At 30.1% G+C, this 25271-nt stretch overlaps 2 protein-coding genes across 4 annotated transcripts; both read right to left on the bottom strand.

The window, feature by feature from the left end:
• Nucleotides 1-13: 13 nt before the first annotated feature.
• Nucleotides 14-24379, bottom strand: LOC109596683 (sodium-dependent transporter bedraggled). Of its 3 annotated transcripts, XM_049964564.1 has the most exons (12): nucleotides 24145-24379; nucleotides 15622-15663; nucleotides 11349-12257; nucleotides 10261-10908; nucleotides 3436-3872; nucleotides 2724-3061; nucleotides 2405-2627; nucleotides 2189-2346; nucleotides 1871-2125; nucleotides 1578-1808; nucleotides 1317-1517; nucleotides 14-1028 (listed from the first exon to the last, which is right to left on the bottom strand). In XM_049964564.1, the coding sequence occupies exons 3-12, from the start codon at nucleotides 12227-12229 to the stop codon at nucleotides 339-341; spliced, it is 4062 nt and encodes a 1353-aa protein (XP_049820521.1). In that variant the 5' UTR covers nucleotides 12230-12257; nucleotides 15622-15663; nucleotides 24145-24379; the 3' UTR covers nucleotides 14-338. The 3 variants fall into 3 exon arrangements, with proteins under 3 accessions (XP_049820521.1, XP_049820523.1, XP_049820522.1); XM_049964566.1 differs by lacking the exon at nucleotides 15622-15663; XM_049964565.1 differs by lacking the exons at nucleotides 15622-15663; nucleotides 24145-24379 and adding an exon at nucleotides 13434-13512.
• Nucleotides 8180-8977, bottom strand: LOC126264890 (uncharacterized). The gene is made up of 2 exons (XM_049964567.1): nucleotides 8860-8977; nucleotides 8180-8808 (listed from the first exon to the last, which is right to left on the bottom strand). The coding sequence occupies exons 1-2, from the start codon at nucleotides 8902-8904 to the stop codon at nucleotides 8221-8223; spliced, it is 633 nt and encodes a 210-aa protein (XP_049820524.1). The 5' UTR covers nucleotides 8905-8977; the 3' UTR covers nucleotides 8180-8220.
• Nucleotides 24380-25271: the final 892 nt, after the last annotated feature.

The following is a 25271-nucleotide window of genomic DNA, read 5'->3' as shown; positions in this document are numbered from 1 at the left end:
ACAAAAATATAAATAAAATTAAATTTAATTATTTTAGTTTTTATTTATACAGTTACGTATTAATCTATCAGTTCTTTATACATTATACAGTAATGAACATAGATGGATACAAAGCTTAGGTATAATAAAAAATAAATAAATACAAAAGAAATTACAATTAATATATTTTTGGTCTTTTCGTATTTTGTCCTAATTAATATTTATTAGACAACGTATGTATTTTAAACGAGTAGTGATTGACTATTTAATTACACGACAAGCATAAAACATCTTTACATAGTAAAGAAAACAGTTAAAATTTTAAAATACATAAATTGGCTACATTACGCACTTCTAAATTATATCACAGATGAGAGATTATCGTTATGAGATTTATTTTCGTTCTCAACTGGCAAGGTACTGACAACCAGAGAGGTTTCGCCAATTGGAGCAGCTGAATCCACTAAATTTTCAGCACTTATTGACCCGTTAGTTTCGTTAAAGTTTCCTGCTTCATTAAAATTCGTATTCCTAATGTGGTTTGTTGGTCTCACGGTGCTTCTCCTGAAACTACTTCTTAATATCGATGCAACTTCAGCAGCGGTTAAAGCTGAGGACGATGTGCCCAAATTTCTTAATCGTTCTAATGTTGACAGTCTTGCATTTGGTGCCGAATCCGTCATATCAATCGATACATCAGTCGTTGTTGTGTTGTTCATCTCCACCAACACGGCGTTATAATCAGGAGGAGGTGGTTGCGCTGTAGCATTAGCTATAGCCGCTCTTTGTCTGGTATTACTATTCTCTCCTAAAACGTTGGCCAATCTTCTTACACTTCTTCTAATGCTCTGTCTCAAAAATTTTGCTAATCTTGCACCAGTAGCTGTTGTGTAAGATGGCGGTGGTGTGTATTTTGGTGGTGGATCTTCTGATTGTACGTTTGCCGTTGAGTTTGTGTTATTGTTGTTAAGTGAAGCGGCAGCTGCTTCTTGTATAGCTAAATCATCCATGTGTTCTCCAATCGGAGGCCGATACAGCATTTGTATTCTCTAGAAATGAACATTATTAAAATGACGATTTAAGAAACTTAATAGCATTACTAACGTAATTGGAGGGCTCTTCATATTCCTTAGAATGCACAGAATAATAGAAAAGGATCAGAATAAATTATTGTTGATACAGACAATATAAATGTTAAGTAGGTATGCAACGTGAAGTTGTGATGATAAAAAATATTCAAAAGAGATTCACGGAAAGTGAAACGTGTAATAATTTAATTATTTACAGGAAGTTATCAAATATTTACAAATATATCTTTTTTGTGTGTTTGTACTTACCTCTAAAATGTCATTTGGGCCATTATTTAGATATCTATAGCTTTGAATAACCGCGACGAGTGGAACACATAAAACAGGCAACAACTGTATCATTGATCCAATTTGTCTAGCCCATAAAGGCCAATATTCGGCAACAGGTGCGTGATGCCAAACAAAAATTTCTCTGAAGCCACCATTTTTAAATGTTGAAATGCACAACACCTGAAATAAAATAAACAAAATGTTATAATGTAATACAGAATTGTTATGAAGATTACTTACCATTAAAGCAACAGGCAAGATGACGTTCCATGTGAATGATAATAATGGAGGTGCCCAACTCAACAAGCATGGATGGGTGGTTGGGTTAAATAAAGCGGCGACAACGGTGTCTCCACTATAGGGTCTACCTCTGACCATGAAAACAGCAATAATTTGCAGTAAGATGATCAGAATTAACCACCATATTCCACCAACCGTGTAGTCCAAGAAATATACCACATATATACCAAACTGTAACAAACAAATTATAACTTAACCTTGCATAATTCCAATAAGTATAGTGACAAGATTACCTCAGTTGCCATTGGTAATCCCAAAACAAAACCACAAGCACAACTAAAGAAAGTAATTGTAGTTTCCCAGGACTTTAAAACTTTTGCTTTTATTGCCATAATACCCGTTATAACACTATGCCAAATGGCTAACTGTTGTGCAATTCCAAACATTATAAAAATGAAGTAAAACAGGACAGCCCAAAATGGAGAGACCTGATCGGGCCCCAACACGGCGAAAGTAGCTGGGATCAATTCAGTGGCAAAACGTAACACCTGCAAAAAAAAAAATACAAAAAAATGAATACGAACTTTAATGTTGCATAAGTTGATGATTACCTGATATCCACTCTCTAAGGTATGGTCAACTCCAGGGCGAATAATGCGTTCTCCAACAATGAAGGAATTGTGAGTCATATATCTTATTGGAGTGTTTGATAAATTCGGTGGTAAAGGTTCCTTAAATGGTCTTAAGAATGTGTATGAAGACATACTCTCTGAAAGATATAATGAATATTAATTGAATACGTAGGTCCTCCAGGAAGGAAAACTTACCAAATGAGTCAGGTTGATAACTATAGCCGTATGATTTAAGTATTTGAACACATGTATTCGCCAAAAATGCAACTAATAATAAAATTGAAAATGTTATAACAGTAATTAGACTAGAATCTCTTTGAAGCAAGTGCTTATGCTTATTATGTGATGCTATTTGCATTATTGCAGCGCCCAGCAGTCCCCAGGTGAGAAATGTTTCTTGTGCAGCTGCCAGCCAACACTGTAATAACATAAAATAATGTGAGTGATAATAGGTTTCATAAATTTAAAGTTACTAAATTAAAATGACAACATATAGTAATATAATTGAACCTACCCTGGAATTGAGAAAAAATTCTCCCCATGAAGTTTCGGGAAAAATTATATTTACAAATTCTGGAGGCATCAAGCCAAGTATTTTTGCACATAATACAAAAGTGCCAAAAACTGGAAGCAATATGAAGCCATATATAACTTTGCCGTAAGAACGCAGTCCTTTGCTCAAGGAAACGAACACGATCATCCACACAACTGCCAGATTGAAGGCCAGTTGAAACTTTATGGTTCCGTATGCAGTTCCTGTTGGTAAATGGAGCCTTTGAAGGACGATGCCGTTAAAATAATCAGGAATTGTTTCTGTAAGTTTGTATGTTCCATTTGCTGATGGAATCACTCCTGTAATGAGTTCATTTATTTTATTTGTTAGTTTTTATTGTAATATTAAATGCTATAATATTGTCAAATTGGAACTAAGCTACAATAAAGTACGATACACCATAAAATATTTGATATTATTATGGGTCATAATATTTTATTGACTTGTAATTAAAACAATCCAATATCAACTTACTTCTTGAAACTGCCATTCATATAAGCATGAAAAAAGAGATATTATTATTTTTTTTTTTTTTAAATCAGAAAATAAATTTTCATAAGTTGTCGTTTATAAAACAAGTTTAAATAAGATGAATTAAAAAAAAATAATATAATAACATTTAATTAATTTATATTATATACATATAAAATATTACTATTTTGTGACAACTTACCATTTCTGTATGAAATGAAGGGTTCCGCCCAGCGATATTTATCCACTTTAGTAATGAACGAATCCCGAAAATAAACGAACATCCACGACACCCCAATAATACTATACAATCCCATTAGCGCCTGCGCAATCAACAGTGACACTCCTACGCCCTGAAACAGGGGCGATATCCGCCACATGTCCACAACACCAGCGCCCAACTGCTGTCCCAGACAGAGCTGCAGGGTGAAGAGTGGCAAACCGAATATCAGTGATAGGAACACAAACTGGAATATGAAGTTTGCTCCGAAGTGTACGGTCAGGATGGCGAAACGGGAAATATTGAATAGTCCCAGGGTGCACCCCAGGCACGCCATCATGGAACTCAAACTGTTTGGCCATTGTCCCAGCGGACTGTCGGCTTCTGGCATGTCGGTTTGTCTTGCTCTGTCACATGATCTGGAACAAAAATGTGCTTTAAATAAAAGTTTCAAATTTCCAATTTTGTTATTAGAGTCCTTTCATTTTGTACGGCTTCTAATAAAGTGGATGTGATCATATAAATAACCGTTATGTACAAGGTCTCTAAAAATTTTTAGGTTTTTTTCTTAATTAATCGTGGTACTATATAACTATAGCCCACATTGAACAGATGTGTTTAATTAAAAGATTCTTATATAAATCACGAGGAATAAAAATAATAATCTACGTTCTGTATAACGTACATATGTCTATATTCAAAGATCAGTTGTTACGGTATCACAGCTTCAAATTGCTTTAAAAATTACGCAACACATAATTCTATCCACTGTGATTGACACTGCGAGTAACATCTGAAGTATTTAATCATAACATCCGAGTAACAGTCATTTGTGTTTCGTGCCTAGAAGTAAGTGCCGTTATAACATTGTTCATGCATTCAGCAGCAAACAACAATGCAACATTTTTATCTTATTTTATTTTTCATTAATGTGTATATTTTTAATGTGTAGTTGACTGGACTATTTCGTATTGTATTCAGTTAAATTTTAATGTTCTTTCGTATCCATTGTCTAATGCACGCTTCATGGTGGCCTTTGGGTATAGTTAATAAATATTACAACGTTCATTATGCTTGGGCTATTCCTGTTTCTAAAAATATCTTTGAAAGTTTTCGAGACTATTATAAGCGATTTGATTAAATACCTCACTTTTTAAATACCACACTTTAACAAAAAAAGTTGATGTGACCTCCATAGTTATGTTCAAAATATTTAATTCAAGGCAAGAAATAATGAGAAACTGCATAAATTCCAACTTGCGTTTGACAAATTATTAATTTGCGTTACATTAATTGGAAGTATTAGCACGTGCATAAATTTATTAAAATATCTACTTAATTAAACCGAGATCTCACTTTTAATTAAGTACATATTTAAAAAGTTAGTTAAATGATATTGGTCTAAGTAATTTCGCTTTCTTTAGCGAACTAAACATAAATGAAAATTTATATTAATGTAACACAGATATAGGTAAATAACCTTTCCATAATTATATCCCAATTCGTAATTTACTTAAGTAAAATACTCCTAAAAGCAATTGCATTTTGTTTTATATTGCTACAAATATAGGTTGACCACTATCCAGTCACGCAACCAGAATCGATTTCACCCCTCTAGAGTTTCAGTAAAAAATCATTATACTTACAATTGCTATAATGCAACAAAAACTACAACATATCTAATCTTTAGTTAAAAATTATTTAAACGAAAAATATTGATAATACTTTTAATATATACACTAAATTCAAGACACGTCTATTTATTAATATATCTGAAATTAATATATTAAATAAATTATGAAAAAATATTTTAAACAAAATTAATTGATTCATTGAAACTAATCGATATTATTATCATTATATACACATAATAAATAAATTAAATTATAACAACAGAACAGTTCATTAAATACATAAGTTTAAAAAATTCTATAGAATGTGACTTTATTGATTTTGAGTGAGAATATGCTTAAACCTGATAATTAAATATACTTTTTATTTTTTCATTATATTGATGTTACATTATTAAATTAGATATATTTAATATTCTTTAAACTTGTTGTTTGTTACTCCACACTCACTAATTATAAAATAACATAAAAAATTCCAACATTGAATTTAATAATTTAAAAACATTATATGGTCAAACATTAAAAACAATGAACAAAAATTTTCCAACTAAATATAAATTTAAAGGTTTCTTTTTACCTTCAGATGTGTATTATATTTCTTTAATCCTTGTAAAGATAATCTAAATACAATTTAAACTTCCATGTAACTAATAATTTATGTGGTTTTGTATGTGTTTTATAAATCATTTTTTGGATAATCGTACTGGATAATCAAGGTTGGACGTTTTTAACCTTAATCAAATTTCTAGGTGTGGATTTATATGCACGTTGTTCAGTAGTTTAACGCAGCTGCAGATGCAAAATTTATTTAACTAATTGCAGGATATGATTTTGTAGTTACTGTATATTACATGTTTCTAATAAAATTACGGGTTGTCTAGCCAATTGAACAATAAAATGATTAGTGAGAAGTAGTACGTTCTGTTATAGTAAATAATAAAACAAAACAATATTGATTTACTGCAATCAAATATTCCGATTCAATAAGTTGTTAACATAACGGACATTACGACAATATTAATGATATAATCCAGACAAAATAAACAAATATTAATAGATTTACAGTTTAATATCAGAATCCGTATATAAAATAATATGCCAAGTGCACTGGATTGGAAAACCGTTTTATCATCTAATTTCCATGTGAAAGTGTTACGTATAACAGTAATGATTAATTTTGCCATGATAAGAATGGCTTGAACTCACACAGGTCATATAATTAATAAGTTATTTTTCAAACCATGTGAAAATCGTTTTTTCTCATTTTATACGTAACATTGCAAAAATTTAATTAAATAAATATTTGCCGTACCATTGGTGCCGTATGAAGGAATATAAACAGGTATCTAATTGTGTTTTCTTTATGGATTAACACATATCAATGCGACTGTGACACAAAATATATTAATATTTTATAATTTAACACAAACAATACCTTGATGAAATGTGTGAATGTCTGAAAATATAAAAATTATTTCTAAATATGTGATTTGTATATTGACCAAATTTTGTAGGAATTAATACTTAATTTAACAACATAAAAATTAATGTCAATGTATTCCATTATATTTTTTCATATAAAAATGATGTTAAATGTGTACTCACAAATTGTTTTTCTAAAGTTTTCCCCAACACAACTAAAATCGCACCGTACCAAACTACAATTGCACTGGTGTCAACATAATAGTTACACAAGAGCACCACAATCTGTTCTGAACACCGTTAAAGCCGGAGCGCTGACCCGCCTCTTCGTCGTAGATGTTCCCAGTTCGCCGGTTACGCTAACAATTCAACTGGCTAATAAAAAAAGCAGTACAGCTGCACATAAAAATGGTAGGAAAGTGACAAACTGGGCCTATGCCTTTTGTTATGAATGGCAAGTCATGTAGAAATTTAAACAGTTTCACCGCAGGCTACACGCAAGAAAAATCTGACCACCTTTGTCTAGTTCAATGCTACTGTGGCGAGTAAAGTGGAAAGAGATTTGTGAAGATTGTTTGGAGTCAAAGAGTGAAAAATATTATCTTAAAGAGTACAAACGGGGTCACGAAGAAAAAATGATGGCATATCTACGTAAATCCAGCCAGACCTGACGAGTGCCTAACGATTGTGATCAGAAGAATTAAAAGGAAATAAAGATTATCTATTTGAAATTGTATTTAATTATATGTTAGTATTATGTTGTATAAGGTTGTATCAATTATTATAAGTATGTAAGTAATGTGAGCCCAACAGTTGAACTGGAGTTACTAGAACTTTTCTACGTATCATATTTATTAAATTAAATTTTTAGTTACCATAAAGAATATAATAAAATAAATAAAGAATATAATAAAATTCAATAAAAAAATTAGGTTACCTAAACTAAACATTGTATTGTAATTATATAGTATATTATATTTTTCATAAACTTGTTCAAATTATTTTAAAAAATTATTTTAATATTATGAATACATTACCGGCGGTAATAATATATTCGTCTTAAATATACATATCTCGTCAACATGATATGACTTATTGTGCATACAAACACTACTGTCATAAATTGTAAAACAAAGGTTGTCTCAACAGGATATGATCTGTATACCCAATTAATAACTAATATTTTGTTTTAATTATTTGACATTTGTCAGCGAATATAACCAAATATTTGATCACTAATCATATTGTTAATCAAATACATATACAAGAAAATTAGATACACAATTATTAATTACAAATAATTTATGCAGTATATAAACATACCTTTGTCTAGTGTCAGTTTCCCTGTTGTCATTAAAAATTTGAGGGGTACGATATGCAAAAGGGGCGGCGTAATCAAATGCCCAAATAAAATCCATTTTGCTTAAGTCTCATATAAAATAAAATCACACAAACACCATGCATTACTGCATACAAAAACTGAAGAAAACAAAATCGACTTGACATGCACTAGACGTTATAAAAAGTGAGATTTAATCGTTCAGTTTTATATGGACACTCATGTAGATAACGTACTATGCAAATGTTTAACTTGGCACTGTGCAAAATCTTGTTGTTTTAAGTTTTGTGTTACATTTGTATTAATTAGATTATGAACGACACGTTAATTGAACAACATTTATTGAAAATGATTATATTAATAAATATAAAGAAATTATTCCTTGTAGATATCCTTGTTTAAGGGGATGAAGTACTCTTCAGAATAACTAACGTCTTCATTGTAGCTATCAACGTTATCGTTATCTAACGATTTTACATACTTCTTGGTGCGACTGCCACTTCCATTGTCTTCAACAATTATATACTCAATTCCCTTGTCTGATGTTATATTTTTTTTATAATCTTCACTATTGGGTATGCCTTCATCGTTATCACGTAAAGTTTTATACGGTTTTGTGCAATAATAATATTTGTAATCGTTATTTTCATACGACTCTTTTTGACGTAATTCAATAACAAATGGGGGCTCACTCAATTGCGTTGTGCGGGATACTTCGCATTCAGGAAGAACTTCAACAACCTTACATTCTTTCTTTTGAGCCCCGCCAGATCCTCCAAACATTTTACCTAATTCTTCCATCTCCCGCCTGTTGCTTTCTTCTTTCTCCTTTGCGATCTGAGCGTCTCGAAGTTCTTTCTTTTTCAAACGTTCCTCTTTACGACCTGCTTCCATTTCCTGGTACACTTTGTACTTGGAGGCTCCATAAAATATTCCCGCAATCAGGAAACCATATCGAGCAATCTAATCATCAAATGTATGTAGAAATGCTGTGTTACCTTTGTAATACTTTACCTTAATAAACGGGGATATTCTCTGTGGTTCCGGCCAGTCAGACATTTTCAAGTATTCAATTTTACGATTCAGTTTTTTGATGCTCTGACGTATTTGTGTTGAACTTGACAGATTGATGTACGTCAAATGTCAATGTACACTTGATAATAATTCAATAATATATAGAGGTGTTCTACGCTCATGATGTAGAACTCATAAACCATTGACCGAGCCTCGTAATTCAAGCTGTTGTGCAAAAAGACGACAAAGTGGAACGGAAACAAGGAAGACTGCGTATGTAAAATCTGCTTTACGGAACTTAAATAAGACAGCAGATATGAATCAAAACTTGGTCCTCTTTAGTAAGGTTACTCGACCATTCCTCAATAATTCGTCATTTTTAAATTGAAACTCTTACTATTGCTTAATTTATTCAAGAACATTTCGCAATTTTAATGCTGTTGAGATAGTTTCACATTTTTACACGGTTGCTGATTTATTTGTATTATGTTGAATGACAAATAATTATTTACAAATTTTAATTTGTCAAACAATGGTGATACAATTTTTACTTTATAAAAAATTACGTGTATTAAAAAGATTACTTTCGAATAATATGATCGATTTTGCATTGATTTTAAGTATAATAGAGTCTAGTTATCAATATTTCTTATTTTCCTTAATAGTAGTTAAAATAAGAAACCATTGCCAACATCTTCAACAAGTCTGTGGAAATACTCATTTTAAAAAATATTCTCTTTGTGTAACTTTATTTCGCAACGAAATAAAGGTTAAGGATTTAACAATTATAGTTTGAATAATTAAAATAGAATCTGTGGTCATGGATTCTCAGATTTCTTAAAATATTTTGTGTCGTAGAAAACTTCAGAAGCATATTCTGGACAATAATAAAAAGATTTAAAATTTAGTTGATTTAATGAACACTCAGAAACCTTATAAAAGTTCAGTTATATTATTTAATATAAAACCACGAAAATAAGATTTTACAATCTAATTATTAAAATACAAATTTAAATTGTATTAAACAGTTATATAGTTTTAATAATTTATAAAGCTTGCCAAGTGTAACTAATTGTAGTGTTAATGAAGTAAATAGGAATATATAATTGATATTTTGATTGTATAACTTTTTTAATCACTACCATATGGTTTATACAATTTCAGGTTAAACCCAACTCGATAACATTAGCAAATTTCAAATAAATAGTGTGGTGCATCTTGTTTTATTTTGCTTTTACTCTTTTATAAATAATTTATTTCTTTGATATAAATGCGTCATCATTATTTTATGTATGTACACAATTACAATTGTAATAGGAATGCATCTAATTATATATCCAAAAATATCATAACCATAAAGTTTTATACTCTGTTTTTAGACAAATTGACTCAGACTCTTACCTTCTAGGAGTTGTTGTCCCCGTGTTGTCCTGTACGTTGTGTGTGGGACTCGCTGTTGGAGTACAACTCGGCGTACTATCCACACTCGACGCCAAACTCGATTCACTCGATGACGTACTCCTCGGTCTTCGGGACCTCGACGAGGCAGAACTACTACGGGCTCTTCCACTAGGCTCATGCGAGACCACACTCTGCCGCGACCGAGATCGCGATCTTTGAGTCGAAGTTCGAGACACCGGTACTGTTGGTGGCAGTCGAGAAGGAGCGCTCACGGGCCTCGCAGCCACCGGTGTCGAGGACACGACGGGAGCTGTAAACGGTTCCACTCTCGGTACTTCCAGCGCGGATGGTTCCTGTTCAGCATCGCTGGGAAGTCTGAAGTGGCGCAGCCTCCTCATGGAGTTGCGCAACCACGTGTTCGAACCTCTGTGACGTTCTTCCTCTTTGGGTTCGTCTTCTGGAGGCATTGCGGGCTCCGCCGACGTACTGGGTGCGGTGAACGTTCTGCACGGAGGTTCGACCAGTACCGTTCCGGTGCAACAGTCGCCAGAGGCGTGTGCGCGTCTCTCGTCCGGCACGTCACGTGCCACGTCCTGCACCCAGCTCCAGTCAATGTTCTCGTCCGACGAGCCACCTGGACCGGACATCCTGTTCAAAAGAGCAAACGTTAGGGGGTGGGTTTATGGGAACATTACCGGAATAAAAGTGGTGGGGCAAATTTGCATATCCAAATATAATCAATATAATTAACCATAAAATATTGCTAAATGCATTATTTATTTATATCTAAACATATTTTCAACGGATTATTAAAACATGAGAAGATGTATATTGTAGGAGAGATAAAAATTAAAAATGAGCTGAGAAGCGATGAGCTTGTTAATTAATTAATATAAAGACATATAAGTAAAACAATAATGTCACAGTCAGCTGGTAAAACATCTAAAGGAAACTAAACAATAAGAATAGTGCCAATTATTTTTGAAATGTTTAAACGTGTGACGAACCAATTTCAATTCAATTTTACGCAATTATGCTCTTATTTCCGCTTACACTTAGTAAATTATCCTAACAGTATCATAACGCACCTGGAACTACTGCTATTATCTATCGACTTCCGGAACGGTGTCCTAGTAAGTGTCGGCCTCTCCCTCCTTACAACAGCCACGGTCGCCCTGTGCGGGTGGTTCCTGTTCAACGCTCCACTAGGTACACCACACGCCGACAATGGTCTACGTTCCATTCCATTGTTACCTTCTTCAATACCTTCAGTGTCGACGTATCCCCTATTTACACACCCAGAAGCCGCGGCCACAAATCTCGTGTAGTTCTCCTCCATTTGGCGCAATTTGTTCCTTAAACTTTCTTCGTCGATGGTGTCTTCTGAGGTGGTGTCGAAACTTTCGCCGGACTCCGTGAATGAGCTGGTCGTACTCGTGCTAGGTTGGTCGTCGATGTTATTTTCTGAAAATTCATCACACCCGCTTGAGTCCAGTGCTTTTAGATAGTTGTCCAGATCTTTGAGACAGTCTTCTATGGTTTCTTGGGTACTATCATCTAAATTATTTGTTATATCATCGACGTCAGTTTCATTTTCATTGCAATCTGACAGACAGGCGTTCAAAATGTCGTCAAGATTCTGCAAGATGATAAGAGCTTCCAAATTGTCACATCTTTCGCCTTCGTTCGCGTTACTTTCTCCATCCACGACGTCACCGTTGGTGCTTTGTACCTCATCGTCGATTGTTATTAATATATCTTCTATATCGACACTAGTACGCCTGGAGTCGCTGATGGGTATATTCTGGGCAGTTTTCAATGTTTTTTCTAAGACCGGAAGTTCTGAATCTATTAAATTTCCAGTATCTTCATTTTCTAAGTGTGTTTCTAAAGGCAATGATCTGGCAGTTAGAATGGGGGAACCGTCATGTAAATTTATCAAGTCATTATCAGCTACTTCCAGAGACATTTTGAAGTTTCTGATTAGCCAGCATTACCTGAAAATTAAAAATCTAGTTGTAGTTTCGAAACTGACAGGACAAATAATATAAATATATAAAATGTAAATGTAAAATACAATAGGTGCATTCAGAATATTAATTATTTATTTTCATTATTAAAACATTAACTTAGATTATCGTAAACATAAGAACAATGTACAATGCAATTTAATTTCTTGAATAATTTTTAATAAATTTTACATAAAATTAAGAAAAATGTTTAAAAATAATAATCGGTTGTCATATTTTATTTATTAAATTTTCAAATTTCGTAGCTAATTTGGAATACAAAAAAGAAATAATATATAAAAAACATTTTCTAACTAGTAACTACAGGAGTTTCATTCCAATACAGATCAAGGAGCTTGGAATGAGTTTAGTTGAAAGCACACTTAAATGCAGATTGTACGTTACAAGTTGGCTAGAAATAAATTACGTTTTCTCGTGATGCCTCTCGCTTGTTGTATAAAGGTCAATAAGTTAAACGCAAAATATCGTTCTAGTTTCTGAAGTAAATAACATAAAACATGCCTTTTGCGAGACCGTATCTTGTTTAGTGAGTCAAAGTCGCGACCTTAAATAAGGGGCATTATGTGTCACTCATTATTTTTAACAATATACTATTGTTAAGACAATTAACTTAATCTTAGGAATAATTAGTCTCAATAACCATACAATTAGGTAGATGCTACTTTAGTTACTGGAGTATTCACATGAACCACATGAGTATCTAGTGCTAAACTTCATAGAATTTTTTAGTACTGTGAATTTTGCAATACAATAATATTAAGTTTACTTAAGATGTTGATCATTTGGATTAGATGGATCAATGGATCTGGTGGTTACCAGTAACGCACCAATAATATTTGAAATGGAAATATTTTGTAATTAATGATGATGGTATCATTGTACACTGCAATACCATAGTTAAATACCAAATTATATATTTCTAGTTAATTTGCCATATATTTATCCAATATCCTGCACTTTCATTGATTGCCATTTTAATTTCACTTTTAGAATCCTCGGCATGAAAATAAGCTATGTAATATTACAATTATTGAATGCCTAATTAAAATAATCATACTGTTGGACTTTCTAAAAGTAAATACTTTCTGGTGTAATTCAAGTAGCGATTTATTACGCGATTAATTTGCAATTAAGAAAACTTACCGATGAAGGCCACAATATAATAGTGTTCGCATAATATCTATCATATTTATCTTAATAACAATTTCTTGATGTGTATTGTGTGGATGTTGTCATTATTTTAATGTTTATAACGTAAATTTAAGGAACATGACCAAATTAAATTGATTAGTGAAGCAGGAAAACCTGTATTTTACACAAACAAATTGCAGAGGCTTTCTTTGTCAATAAAAATTGTTAATCAACGTGTTTACCTTGAAAAGTCTGTTGGTGTTATTGGGAATAATGAATTATTTTGTCTTTATATATTGTAGTCTTGATATTTGTATTAATATCATTAACCACACTAACAAATCTATTCAAATTCAATGGAATCAGGCAATAGTTATGATAAGATATGTTGATAAAATCAAATAAGTCTGTAGTAAAAATGCAGCTTTCTTCGTAACCAACTGGTACTAACTAAAAGGCAATAAACATTTATTTTTCCATTAAAGTGTGAACTTTCAGAACTTGTTACATGGTAGTCTTACGATTAGTTTACTATTAACTTACAATTAGATTTCAAAATGTTATGAGATGAAAAATCTTTTTTTTTTTGCAGTTTTATTTTAAGATATGTACTGAAAAAATGAAACTGTGGTTAAAGATTTTAATAAACTAAGAAGAATTAATTTAATGAATTTTTTCAATAATAATCGACAATATTTTTTCATATGAATATACTTCTTGGTATAAATGATCAAGCCACAAACGTTGATCCCGTTAAGCAGATCTTATGGCAATTTTACGATCGCTGACCTCAATAGTAACAGAACAAAGATTCTAATCGATAAATCGAATTCGTTTCTGTATCGACATTATATAATTATTTGTTGCTGGCTCCAATCAATCCTGACTAGCTAGACGTACCATAAGGTCAGCTTATGTAATAATTGGTATTGTAGACCACTATCGAATTAAGTCACATTAAACATCATAATTAGGTGATTTACTTCCTGGGAGTTTAAAAGGATTTATTTGATTAGTGATGTTAGATAAGTTGTGAAGACATGTAATTTTCTAGATGTGGGAAAAAAATTAAACGAGAATTTGAATTTTAATAGACAGCTTAATACCTGTGGTGATGGAAGATGATTTATATTTTAATGAAGTGTTTACCACAGAGTGATAATGAAAGACATGTTGTGACTGTAATAAAAGACATATTTTTATTGTGCTATGAAAATTTAATCAAAATTTGTATTCAAAGAATTGATCATTATATTTTTATAGTATAATTGGTCGTTGAACTGATTTAATCCGTGTGTAAAAATTGATTGAATTTAATCAATAAAAATGAATGTTAAAACTATTAAGTACCTCAATATTGTTTTATTATTAAAAATACATAATGTGATAAAAATTGATTAAAAATGAGCTGGAGAACCAATGCCCTTAAAAAATGTATTGTCATTCAGATAAAACAATCAAGATATATAATATATTACAGGTTAAAATGTATATATATTAAATAGGTAATAACGGAAGTGTATTGTTATTATAACATCGATATTTATAAAGTAATGAACTCGTGACCCACTTTTGACAATGGTTCCTGGTTAAGCTGACTAAGGTGGTGTGTAGACTGCTCTCATTGTTTGTGTTCACCGGGAAATACGATAAATTTCTCATTTAGTTTCTTATGTATATCCGGAATGATATGCAAAATACTGAACTATCAGTATATTACAAGGAATTTTAATTAAAAAAATCCATAAGTAGGTAACGTATTATACCTGTTAAAGATATTCATAAATGTAAAAATAACATTTAAAATTGCCTCCTCCTTTTCTCCCACACACAAGTATATGGTAAAGCATGTAAACAAAGAAACCATATTTTTTGAAGTTAGTGTTGCGGCAATTCGTAAATAGCATTTCAGTCATTTACTAAGTAAATAATCCACGTGAACGTTATTTCGACATAAACAATACCGTTGTGCTAATGTAGCAATTTTGAAATGGTTTCACGTATATTGCAAAACTTTTCAATCTCTATATGTGTTACTAGGTCTAGCCTATTTTTAGCTATAAGTCTAGTGTTTGCTGCATAAGTGATTTATTTAAATAAATGCAGGTAAAATAAGCGCAAATAAGGAGATAAAGAACACGAAGCAGTTTGGTTTTCATGAGTTTTTTAAAATATTAGTTGTTAAAAGTTAATAACTTACCATAAATTTCGTATTAATGATTATCTGATATTTGACATAGACCTGGAAGATAAAGATGGTTAAATTATTTTATTTTATAGTGTTATTTTGGAATTATTTAAATTAAATATTATAATAAACGAAAACAAACTGGATAATCCTAATATTGTAAATAATTATGCACAATATGGTTAAAAGAAATAAAAAATTGAGTATAATAATAATTATTATGCATCAATTAATTCAACATTTTGCCAATATTATTTGCGTGCAAAGTTTACATTGTAAGGCATTTAGAAATTTGGTTGCATCCACTTTGGACTCAATTGATATGTGCAACAAATTGTCCCTGATTATTTTCTATAACATACGGGTACGGTCAAGGTTTTGGGGTACACGCATATTAACATTAACTTATAAAGTAGTTCACCTGAGATAAGTGCCCCACGGAAATCGCATAAACCGTATAATATAATTCCTAACAATTAATCTCGATTAATTTACAAATATCTGAAGGCTACGAACAAAAACTAAAATCATACTGGCCTGAAACGATTATTTCAGGATTGTAATTTTATAATAACTGTATTCATTAAATTATTGCGGTAATTGCCATTTCGGTGATAATTATATTCGCATTATAAATCAGAAGATCGGTAACATGTTATTATGTAGTTAATGCAACTAATTAAACTGTCTCTATTTTTCTTCAAGAGTATTTTATTTGTAAATTTTCTATCATTCTTATTTTTAAATTAGAAATGAAAACAAAAAAATTGAGTTAAATATATGTTACATACCCATGCAACTTTTCTTTTGCGAATACTGATTTTTTAAAATTAATTTGAATATACGTAATATAATAAAAAATAATCTAAATTGACAATTAAAATATTTAAATATGGATAAAACTTCTATATAAATATTTAATTAATTAATATTAGTATATTAAACGTGTTACTTACTGTAGATTAAGTTAATTCAATAGTATAGAATACTTAAAATAAGACCGGCAATCAACATAAATTGATTGAAAAAGCCGAGATAAAGATAATTAAGTTGACTTAATATTGTGTTAAATAAGAACGGGTTCTTATATGCGTTAATGTAAACAGTAATAATTTAAAAATTTATAATGTATGCATACCTTTCAAATTCCCTTAAAAATATTAGTATTTTGTATCACGGTCGATAACACTGGTTTTATTAATTAAATACATATTTTTGAGATTAAAAATTACAAATTCTGTCTAGACGTTGAGAAAGTGAACTTTATGATAGACGCACATGTCACAACACCACACGTTTCAAAACACTACAACACTCATAGACTATCTACTAAACACTAACAGAGTTAAGTACTTTAAAACATGACCTTAACTAAATGTTACCATACAATCCATGGATTATGGGGAAGATGGATGCTAATAATGGTACTAGAACTGGCAGATGGCTTGAAAAAATATTTTATGATGGGAATTTCTTATGATTTTATGATGAAGAGGGTTTTTATTGATGTATTGATGACTTCTATTTATCCCACCACATTTATTGGTTTCAATTTCAATTAGTAAAATTCCATATTAGTCAGCTTGTAGCCTTGTTTCAAAGAAGTAATAATATTATTTATTTATGTTATAGGTGTTTATAGAGATTTAATACTTTTCCCAGAAAAATGCATTTACCTTTAGATTTTATGAAGGAGAATTTTGTAATTCAAGTAAATATTTACTGTTTTATTAAGGTGACGTTGAAGAATTCTAAATGAACCCATCAAAGTACATAATAAACTTGACATATATGAAAACCTTACTATATAAAATATAATAACTATTTAAATAGAAAACAAGAAATAGATAATTGCTGATTCATGTTTTATATTAAAAAACTACAATTTAAACACTATAAGAAGACATTAACAAGGTAACAATATTCAATAATATAAATTAAATATTAGGTTTGGTAAAAACGACATAAATTAAGAACACCCATGACAAGATAAGGTAATCAGCTTGCAAATAATAAACCAATGTTTATTTTCTTATTGCATTGCATTTAGTATTTCCAATTTTTTTTTAATTTAAAAAACGTGCGTAAACAATAACAATTTTCTCGTAAAATTTATATATTAAAAGTGACCGTGATTTTGCCTATAAGCAATAATCCGGTATAAGATATAAGAACATAACTAATAAAATAACATTGATAGTAGTTTCAATTGTTTATGGACAGTGACATTGTACATTTTTTTATAAAGTTAGTATTGGACACCGTCGAATTTGGTGTGAATTCAATCTCAACAACTTTTATTAATTTAAAGGTGTAGCGACCAAAAAGTCCTTGAAAGTTTAAGATGAATCATAATTTCTAATTAAAATTGTGTGGCCTTTTAGCAATAAGGAAACAACGTCAACTATATTTCTTTGTTATATGTACAGATAAGGCGAATTTTAGACCATTTCAGATATAATAAAAATACGAGTAAATGTAACATTATAATTGATCTTTATTTACTTTACCCTTGATACTAGGAAAATTGAATTAAAACAGTATTCAAACCAAAATTATTACTTACTGAATATACGTTGCGAAAACAAAAAAACTATTCATCAGTAATATTCTATGTAGAATTGCGTTATCTTACTTTGAAACAAAATTACTAATAAAAGTTGTAATTATTTTTAACTATCGATAAACATATTTTAATAGTTCTGATAAAATTAATTGTTTTCCTTAAATTACGATCGTTTACATTGCAATTAATTATTTTAATGTTACCGTAAAGTAACTAGATATTTTTTAATAACTGCAAAATTATTGGCGGCTGTTATTTTTCTTCTAACATTAAAAGGTTTTACGTAAAAATTTATTTTTTATATTTTAATTAAATAAAAATTTAATTAAACAAAAAAATCATTAAATTTTTATAAAACTTTTATATCCAGGCCTTTAATGACAGGAATTTCTAGTTTTACGACGTGCTATAAAATTAATACAACACTTACGTTTTATTTTAATACAACATAAAAAGGGAAATTAATGTTTATAAAGTACCTACACGTACGAGGATTGGAAATTTGATATAAATATGATCATGGGACTGTAAAATATGAGGTACCAATAGTTCTTTGACCGTGTATTAATTTCCGGTGACCTTAAAAAGGTGGCTGTCTTAAGAGAACTAGTCTTGCCCTGACGATGTATTGTTGTGGAAAGATGAATCTAAATATAGAGAATAGTCCTCCTTAAAATATAACGAAGCTGGCAACAGAAGAAGAAAAAATGTGCTGATAATATTTCATTAACAGTTAACATTATTAATTTAAACTTGAATGAATATTTGAATGTTATACAGAATAATGTTGCCTTTATGTTTATTTATAGGCATAGTTAATTGATACAATTGCATAATTAATAGAAAATACATTCTCTGAAATTTTCTGATCGATACGATTTCCTAGCATGGTATTTCAATTCTCATGTATAAATTATCTCATAATTATAAAATGTATTTACCTATATAAATGCAAAAAATCCATCACAACAAAAATGCCTTGAAAAACTGAACTAGGAGCACGTACCACATAAAAAGAATTTTCCTGGTAAAACATAAATCATATTAGTTTTTGTTCTAAATCGTTGCAACAATCATATTTATGGCATTTATAATTGGATAATTCACCTTGATACCAATTAATATTATTTTAAATTACGTGAAGCAATGCATTTTCGCAGTCAAAGCACTTTCTCTAGCCTCTAAACAGTTTGCATCACGTCACAAAATCTAAATTGATTATACTATGTTCCGAAATTAATCTTGTAATTTAACTGAATGTAAGTAGTAATTACTGCAAATCGCCATGAAGGGTACATTGGGTAATTTACTTTTAAAACATAAACGGCAAATTTCATATTTGGGAAAACCATTGGACAATACCTGACAATAAAATGAAACCGTAACGTGATATCATTGTTTATATGATCTTTATAAACAATATGTTCAAATTTACACATGAAAACCAGTTTACACTCATTGATTCAAATGTGAGTACGTGTAATTTACAGTGTTCTCAAGGATATCATGATGCATTCGTTGGATGTGTTGCTTTCCAATAGATTTGTGAAAAAAGAAACTTACACACATTTATCGGCTTTTGAATGAACTGTATTTGACATCTGGTTCACTTGTTTTATGGACAAATCCAGAGGCAAACCTGTTAGTAGGCGGTTATTTATGAGCTGAATGTCTGCCTTTTGGATCCTGATGCAATTCTATCGCAAGATCGTTCCACGAGAGAACAAAGTCAGGTCAAACTCTCCTTTCAGATTATCACAAACGGTTTAACGTAGAACGGCACATCTTAAATGTCATACGACATGAATGTATCAAATGGCACAAAAACGACCGCCCACTCATAACCATAATAAATTGTTGTAAGTAATTGAAAACATTGGTGTATCTAATCATGAGTGAAAGATTCATGTAATATAAGGCGAAAGTGAAACGATCCGAACTCTATTCCACTTGATTATAAATCACATTTTAAATCGATTAAATTTGAAATGGAATGTCCCCTGAAGGTATGGCGAACCATGGGGCACTATCAAGAATAAACATTTTTATGTGTACATGTTGTTTATGTTGTGTCGATGAACCCCATTCAATCTATTTTTAAGTAAACCATCTGAAATTCGAAGTGGCCGCTTATGCATCTGGTGAATTATTGACAGAATGATTTCATAATAGAATGTCGAGATATAAATACTTCGTTGCTTCTAATTCGTTACCAACTGGAAGTTAACTGTAATTTAATTCAGATTAAATTCTTAATGAATGCTTTTTTTGCAAACGGAAACAGTTACCTTTATTCATTCAAATCAAGCACTAAAAAATGTATAATTTTATCTGTATAGTATCCAGTAAATAAGATTTTTTATGCATTTTTAATAAATAAAAATTTTGTCCATTGTGAATCATAAATATTTTTACCGTAAAAGGACGACGAACTTTTACATGAGTGTTTAAATCAAGTCACATAGAAAGTGACGTAATTGAAATATTTATGAGTGATATGTAAATAAAAAGTGATAAACTTAAAAGAAACTGTATAAAGTTAAATGCTTTTAACAAAATTCACACACTCTGTATGTCTATATTTATAAATACGATTTTATATCTTACAATTATTATTAGCAAAGTCAACAAAATTTGCGGATGTCGTTGTGGCTGTCTCTTTTTGATAAAACCATTAAGTGGAAATCAATATTAAGAATTTAATTTTAATAAACTTTAGACTAAAAATTTACCAATAAATGAATTGGACAAAAATTCTTTTATTAAAGGTAACAAATATATGGATATCGTTATTGATGTATCTTTTCTATAAAACTTTATTAACTAAAAGCTAATACTTTTTTTAGTAAGCTTCCACTGCAAATTATTTTTTGTCCTTTGGAAACCGCAAAGCTTTCACGAGAACTTGCTTATTAATTAATTCGGATCATGCATTTTTTGAGGTGTTTACACGCTATGTGGTGAGGGAACTATTCGTGAAACATGCCATGACTGAAACATGTATATCACCACAAGGACAAACTTTATCTGATAATTGTTTAGTTAAATAGGTAAGAAAAACTTTATACTGAAAATTATAAGTATTTTTGTCATGCATGCATTTTTGTTTTTCCGTTTCCAGTTGTGAATTTTTTATGATGTTTTTTTATTAAAACAAACTAATTCGACTACAACGAATCATGGTTTATGATAGAATTTAAATTATTTTTAAAAAATTAATCGAAGCAGAATCATTTATAATGTTATAAAACACAAAGTCATAAGCAGAATGTAAAATGTTCAGTACGTAGTAATTTTCAGGAATATTATTAGTCCTAATGTAATAATCTAATTACTATCAATCTTTTATGGTGCATTTAATTAACATTAGTGTTTACACCAATTTCAGGTCAATCCATAGGACAGTTTCTACTCAGAAAATGTCCAACCAGTATTGATTAATTTAACACACCTGGGGAATATTCGCCTCTATTTTTAACCTATTGTTTAACCCTTTCAATTAATATTTACATAAAAGGATTTTATATTGCTATCATCTAATTAGAAATTTTATTTTAATAAACTTAATTTATAGGAAGTGATTAGAATATAAATTGATAAGAAAAATCTTATTAATAGTAAGCAAAGAAATCGAAAACCTGATATGTGAATACAGTATAAATGTCAGTAAAAATGTGAATATAAAATTAACATGTGGGTCCTTCAAAAAAATTACATAGGTATTACAATTTTATTATTATAATAAATAATATGCATAAATGTAATAATTAATGAAGCCAGGAAATTTTAAATTGCAATTATATTTAATGATTGACAAAGTCCTTGACACAATTATAAAACACGGCAATATTAAAAATTAAATTAAAATTATTCTCAAATATAATATAATAATTAAAAAATAAAACCGTTGATTTTAATAATATTATTTCTTTTTAATATATGGAAAATGATTTATATATCATGAATTAATTAAACCTGAAACGCTAATTAGACGAAAATGTTCCCTCAAGTGTCAAGTGGCTCGTGCTTTTTTATTTATTTTTTATTTATATTTTAAATTAGTGCCTGCAATTAGCTTAACCACTAACCTTGAAGAGAACACTTCCAGTTTAAAATTACATTATTTGCTAAACCATAGACTATTAGTCTACAGCTAAACTAAGGTAAGGCAATGGAAAACTAAGAAAGCATGACAATGCCTGAATTTTTTGCACCACTCTTCGATACACTAACCGGGATATTATAGTTCTAAATGGACACATATAATAAAATTTTCAGCTGGTGGTAAAGTAATTAACCAATTTGACTTTATAAAAACTACGTTTTAAAGAATATATAAAAAATTTTAATGTATGTAAAATGATGTACATAAGAATAAGATAGACCCGGACGCGGAAACACAATGACAATATCTTAATTTGCAAATCCCGTACGAAAATAAATTATCAAGGATGTTTATTTTATGGTCACAAGAACAGACAAGATTCAATCGAATGACATGACTAAGAAGTTGCATGTACTAAATTCCACCGAGTTGATTCAATCATTTGCAGGAGGAAGGGTTAAAGATGTCAGGTTGGTTCTTTCTGAACCATGTGAGTCACTGTCTAATTGTTTATGATTCACAAAGACGGTCGATGGCATTTAGCTTAACCTGAAGTCGAAAGTGTAATATTAAACTAAAAATACCTTGTTCATAATTATATTCAAATTAGCCAAAATTAAGTTTCTGTTTCGGTGCAAGGTTGTGAAATATCCGCCTCAAGATCCAGGATTAATGTATCTGAGTGATCGTGTAACAGGATGTAAATGTTTAGCCCAAATAATTTATTTCCTAGTAAAAGTTATTTCGTTTCTGAAACAATGGTATTGCACTTCCTTACAGTCTGACCGACAAGAACAGTGTACATAATTAATTGTTCGTAAAGGAGCATTAGACCATTACTCTATAAAAAATTACCGTATTAGTATTCTGCAAAGAAATTATTGTGCAGTATGTCAGTTCTTTTTATAGACATTGTGTCCCTGAAAATCAGTATTAATATTTTTGTTGTAATAGCTTTTCAATCGGTATGGTTAACATTCTAATGTTGTATTAGATAAAACAATGTAGAATGTTGGGTATTTAAAAAAAAACGTAGTAACATGTATTCGATAATAAAATACTTAGTATCTATGTTTCTTTATTCGTGGCTCTCATAGGTTTATTAATTATAATAATTATTTTTAAATAATAATATTTTGTTTATTATTATTATTATTATTTATTACAAATTTAGCATCTTCTTATGGCTATGTATACGTTGATGTCGCATTCATTTTTTATTTATTATTATTAAATATCTAAATAATAGATTGCCGAGATTAATTAGTTATTTAGACACAATTGATTCTTTAATGGAATGTTGGTTTAATCAATTTAAAATAAGTTACATTACATTACTAGTGTAATGAGTAATTGTTTTTAAGACAAATAAGTTTTAATATATAGTTTCTTATTAGATTAAATGATAATTTAATTATTCTTAAAATAATGTTGTAAATCCTTCCATTAAATCAAAATATCAGACCTATAGAAGAGACTGTGGTAAATATCTTCTTAATTCTTCTTATTTAAACACAATGTATATTAATCTCATCATTCTCTGCATCATTATCAGATGACTATAAAACTTTACCTGGCAATGCAAGATGTCTATTATGAAGAAGTATATTTAATAATATAAGTTATTAAGAATAACAACTAATAACTCAACATTAAATTGCTTGAAAATTCATAAACATCCTTAAACAATAAATTTATTATATTTACAAAATATTTATTGATTAAAATCAATATATTTTTTAATATTATCTTTAAAAACATGTGTTGCAGTTTTTTATAACAGTAAATAAATAAATAAACAAATCGCAGTGTGCTTCTAGACACAATCGATGTGTACAAATTTACGATAAATTCGCATACTTACATATTCATAAAATATCCATCCAACGCGATACGATCCCCCACTGATAGAGTAACTAGGCAACAAGTAGTTTCACACTTACAACAAATCGCACAAAAATTGCAAATACAACGCACAATCAAAACTAGCGAAGATTAAAAAAATAATAACAATAAATGAACACACTCAAAACTGCACATAAGAATTTCGAATGGTGCGGCAACCGTTTTCTTTAGCAACCACAATTGTTACACAGCATTACGACCGTGGGTCTGTCCGCAGTGTCCAGCCGTGGACGGACTGAAAGTATATGGCCGGTATGGACGTAGAACACATATAGCAGCCCAGGAAATTGACTCTTATCGGCCCGTACCTGAACGTATACGCGAGAAGGCAGACTTTTGCTTCGGTGTCCATGAACCTCTACGGTGTTTGTTTCTTGCCTGGGGGCTGTTTACGCCTCGAATTCGGTCTTAGGAAGTCTGCCTTGCCACGAACGGGATGCTGTATGCAACGCGTCGCGCCACAACATTTAAATACCTGCTCTTTCATGCTGGGGCTTTTGTTCGGTGGTTTTAGATAGAATTCTGACCCTTAATCGAGTGAAATTCTATTTTAAAACTTAGTAAATAGACTAGAAGCTGTTTGGGATTTGGATTACGTTTTATAAGCCAAAAAGGGAAAGTGTAAATTAAGATATAAAATTATATTAATGTTTAATCATATTTACTATAATTTTAATAATATACTAAATTTCTCGATAGAGAATAAATAGATAAATAACAAATAAATAAATAAAATAACATTTACTTCTTTATTATTCTGTGATTCATCAAAACTTAAACAATAGAATTAAATATTTCTTCTAAAAACCGACGCAACATACATACAAATATTTTTATTTTAGTTATCAAATTTTAGTCATAGTCAGGATAACAACTAATAACTCAGAAATAAATTGTTTGAAAATTTATAAATATCCCTGACCAATATATTTAATATTTAAAATCAATTAATATTTATTAATATTATCTTAAAAACATGTGGTTCAGTTTTTTTTATAATAGTAAATAAACAAAAAATAAATAAAATCCTATTCCTTAAAATGAAAATATATGCATATAAAAATTAATGTTTAATCATATTTTAAT

The sequence above is a fragment of the Aethina tumida genome, chromosome 3 (assembly GCF_024364675.1).
Source record: "Aethina tumida isolate Nest 87 chromosome 3, icAetTumi1.1, whole genome shotgun sequence".
Lineage (NCBI taxonomy): Eukaryota > Metazoa > Arthropoda > Insecta > Coleoptera > Nitidulidae > Aethina > Aethina tumida.
Note: the sequence above shows the minus strand (reverse complement) of the source record. Positions and strands in the feature narration are given on the sequence as shown.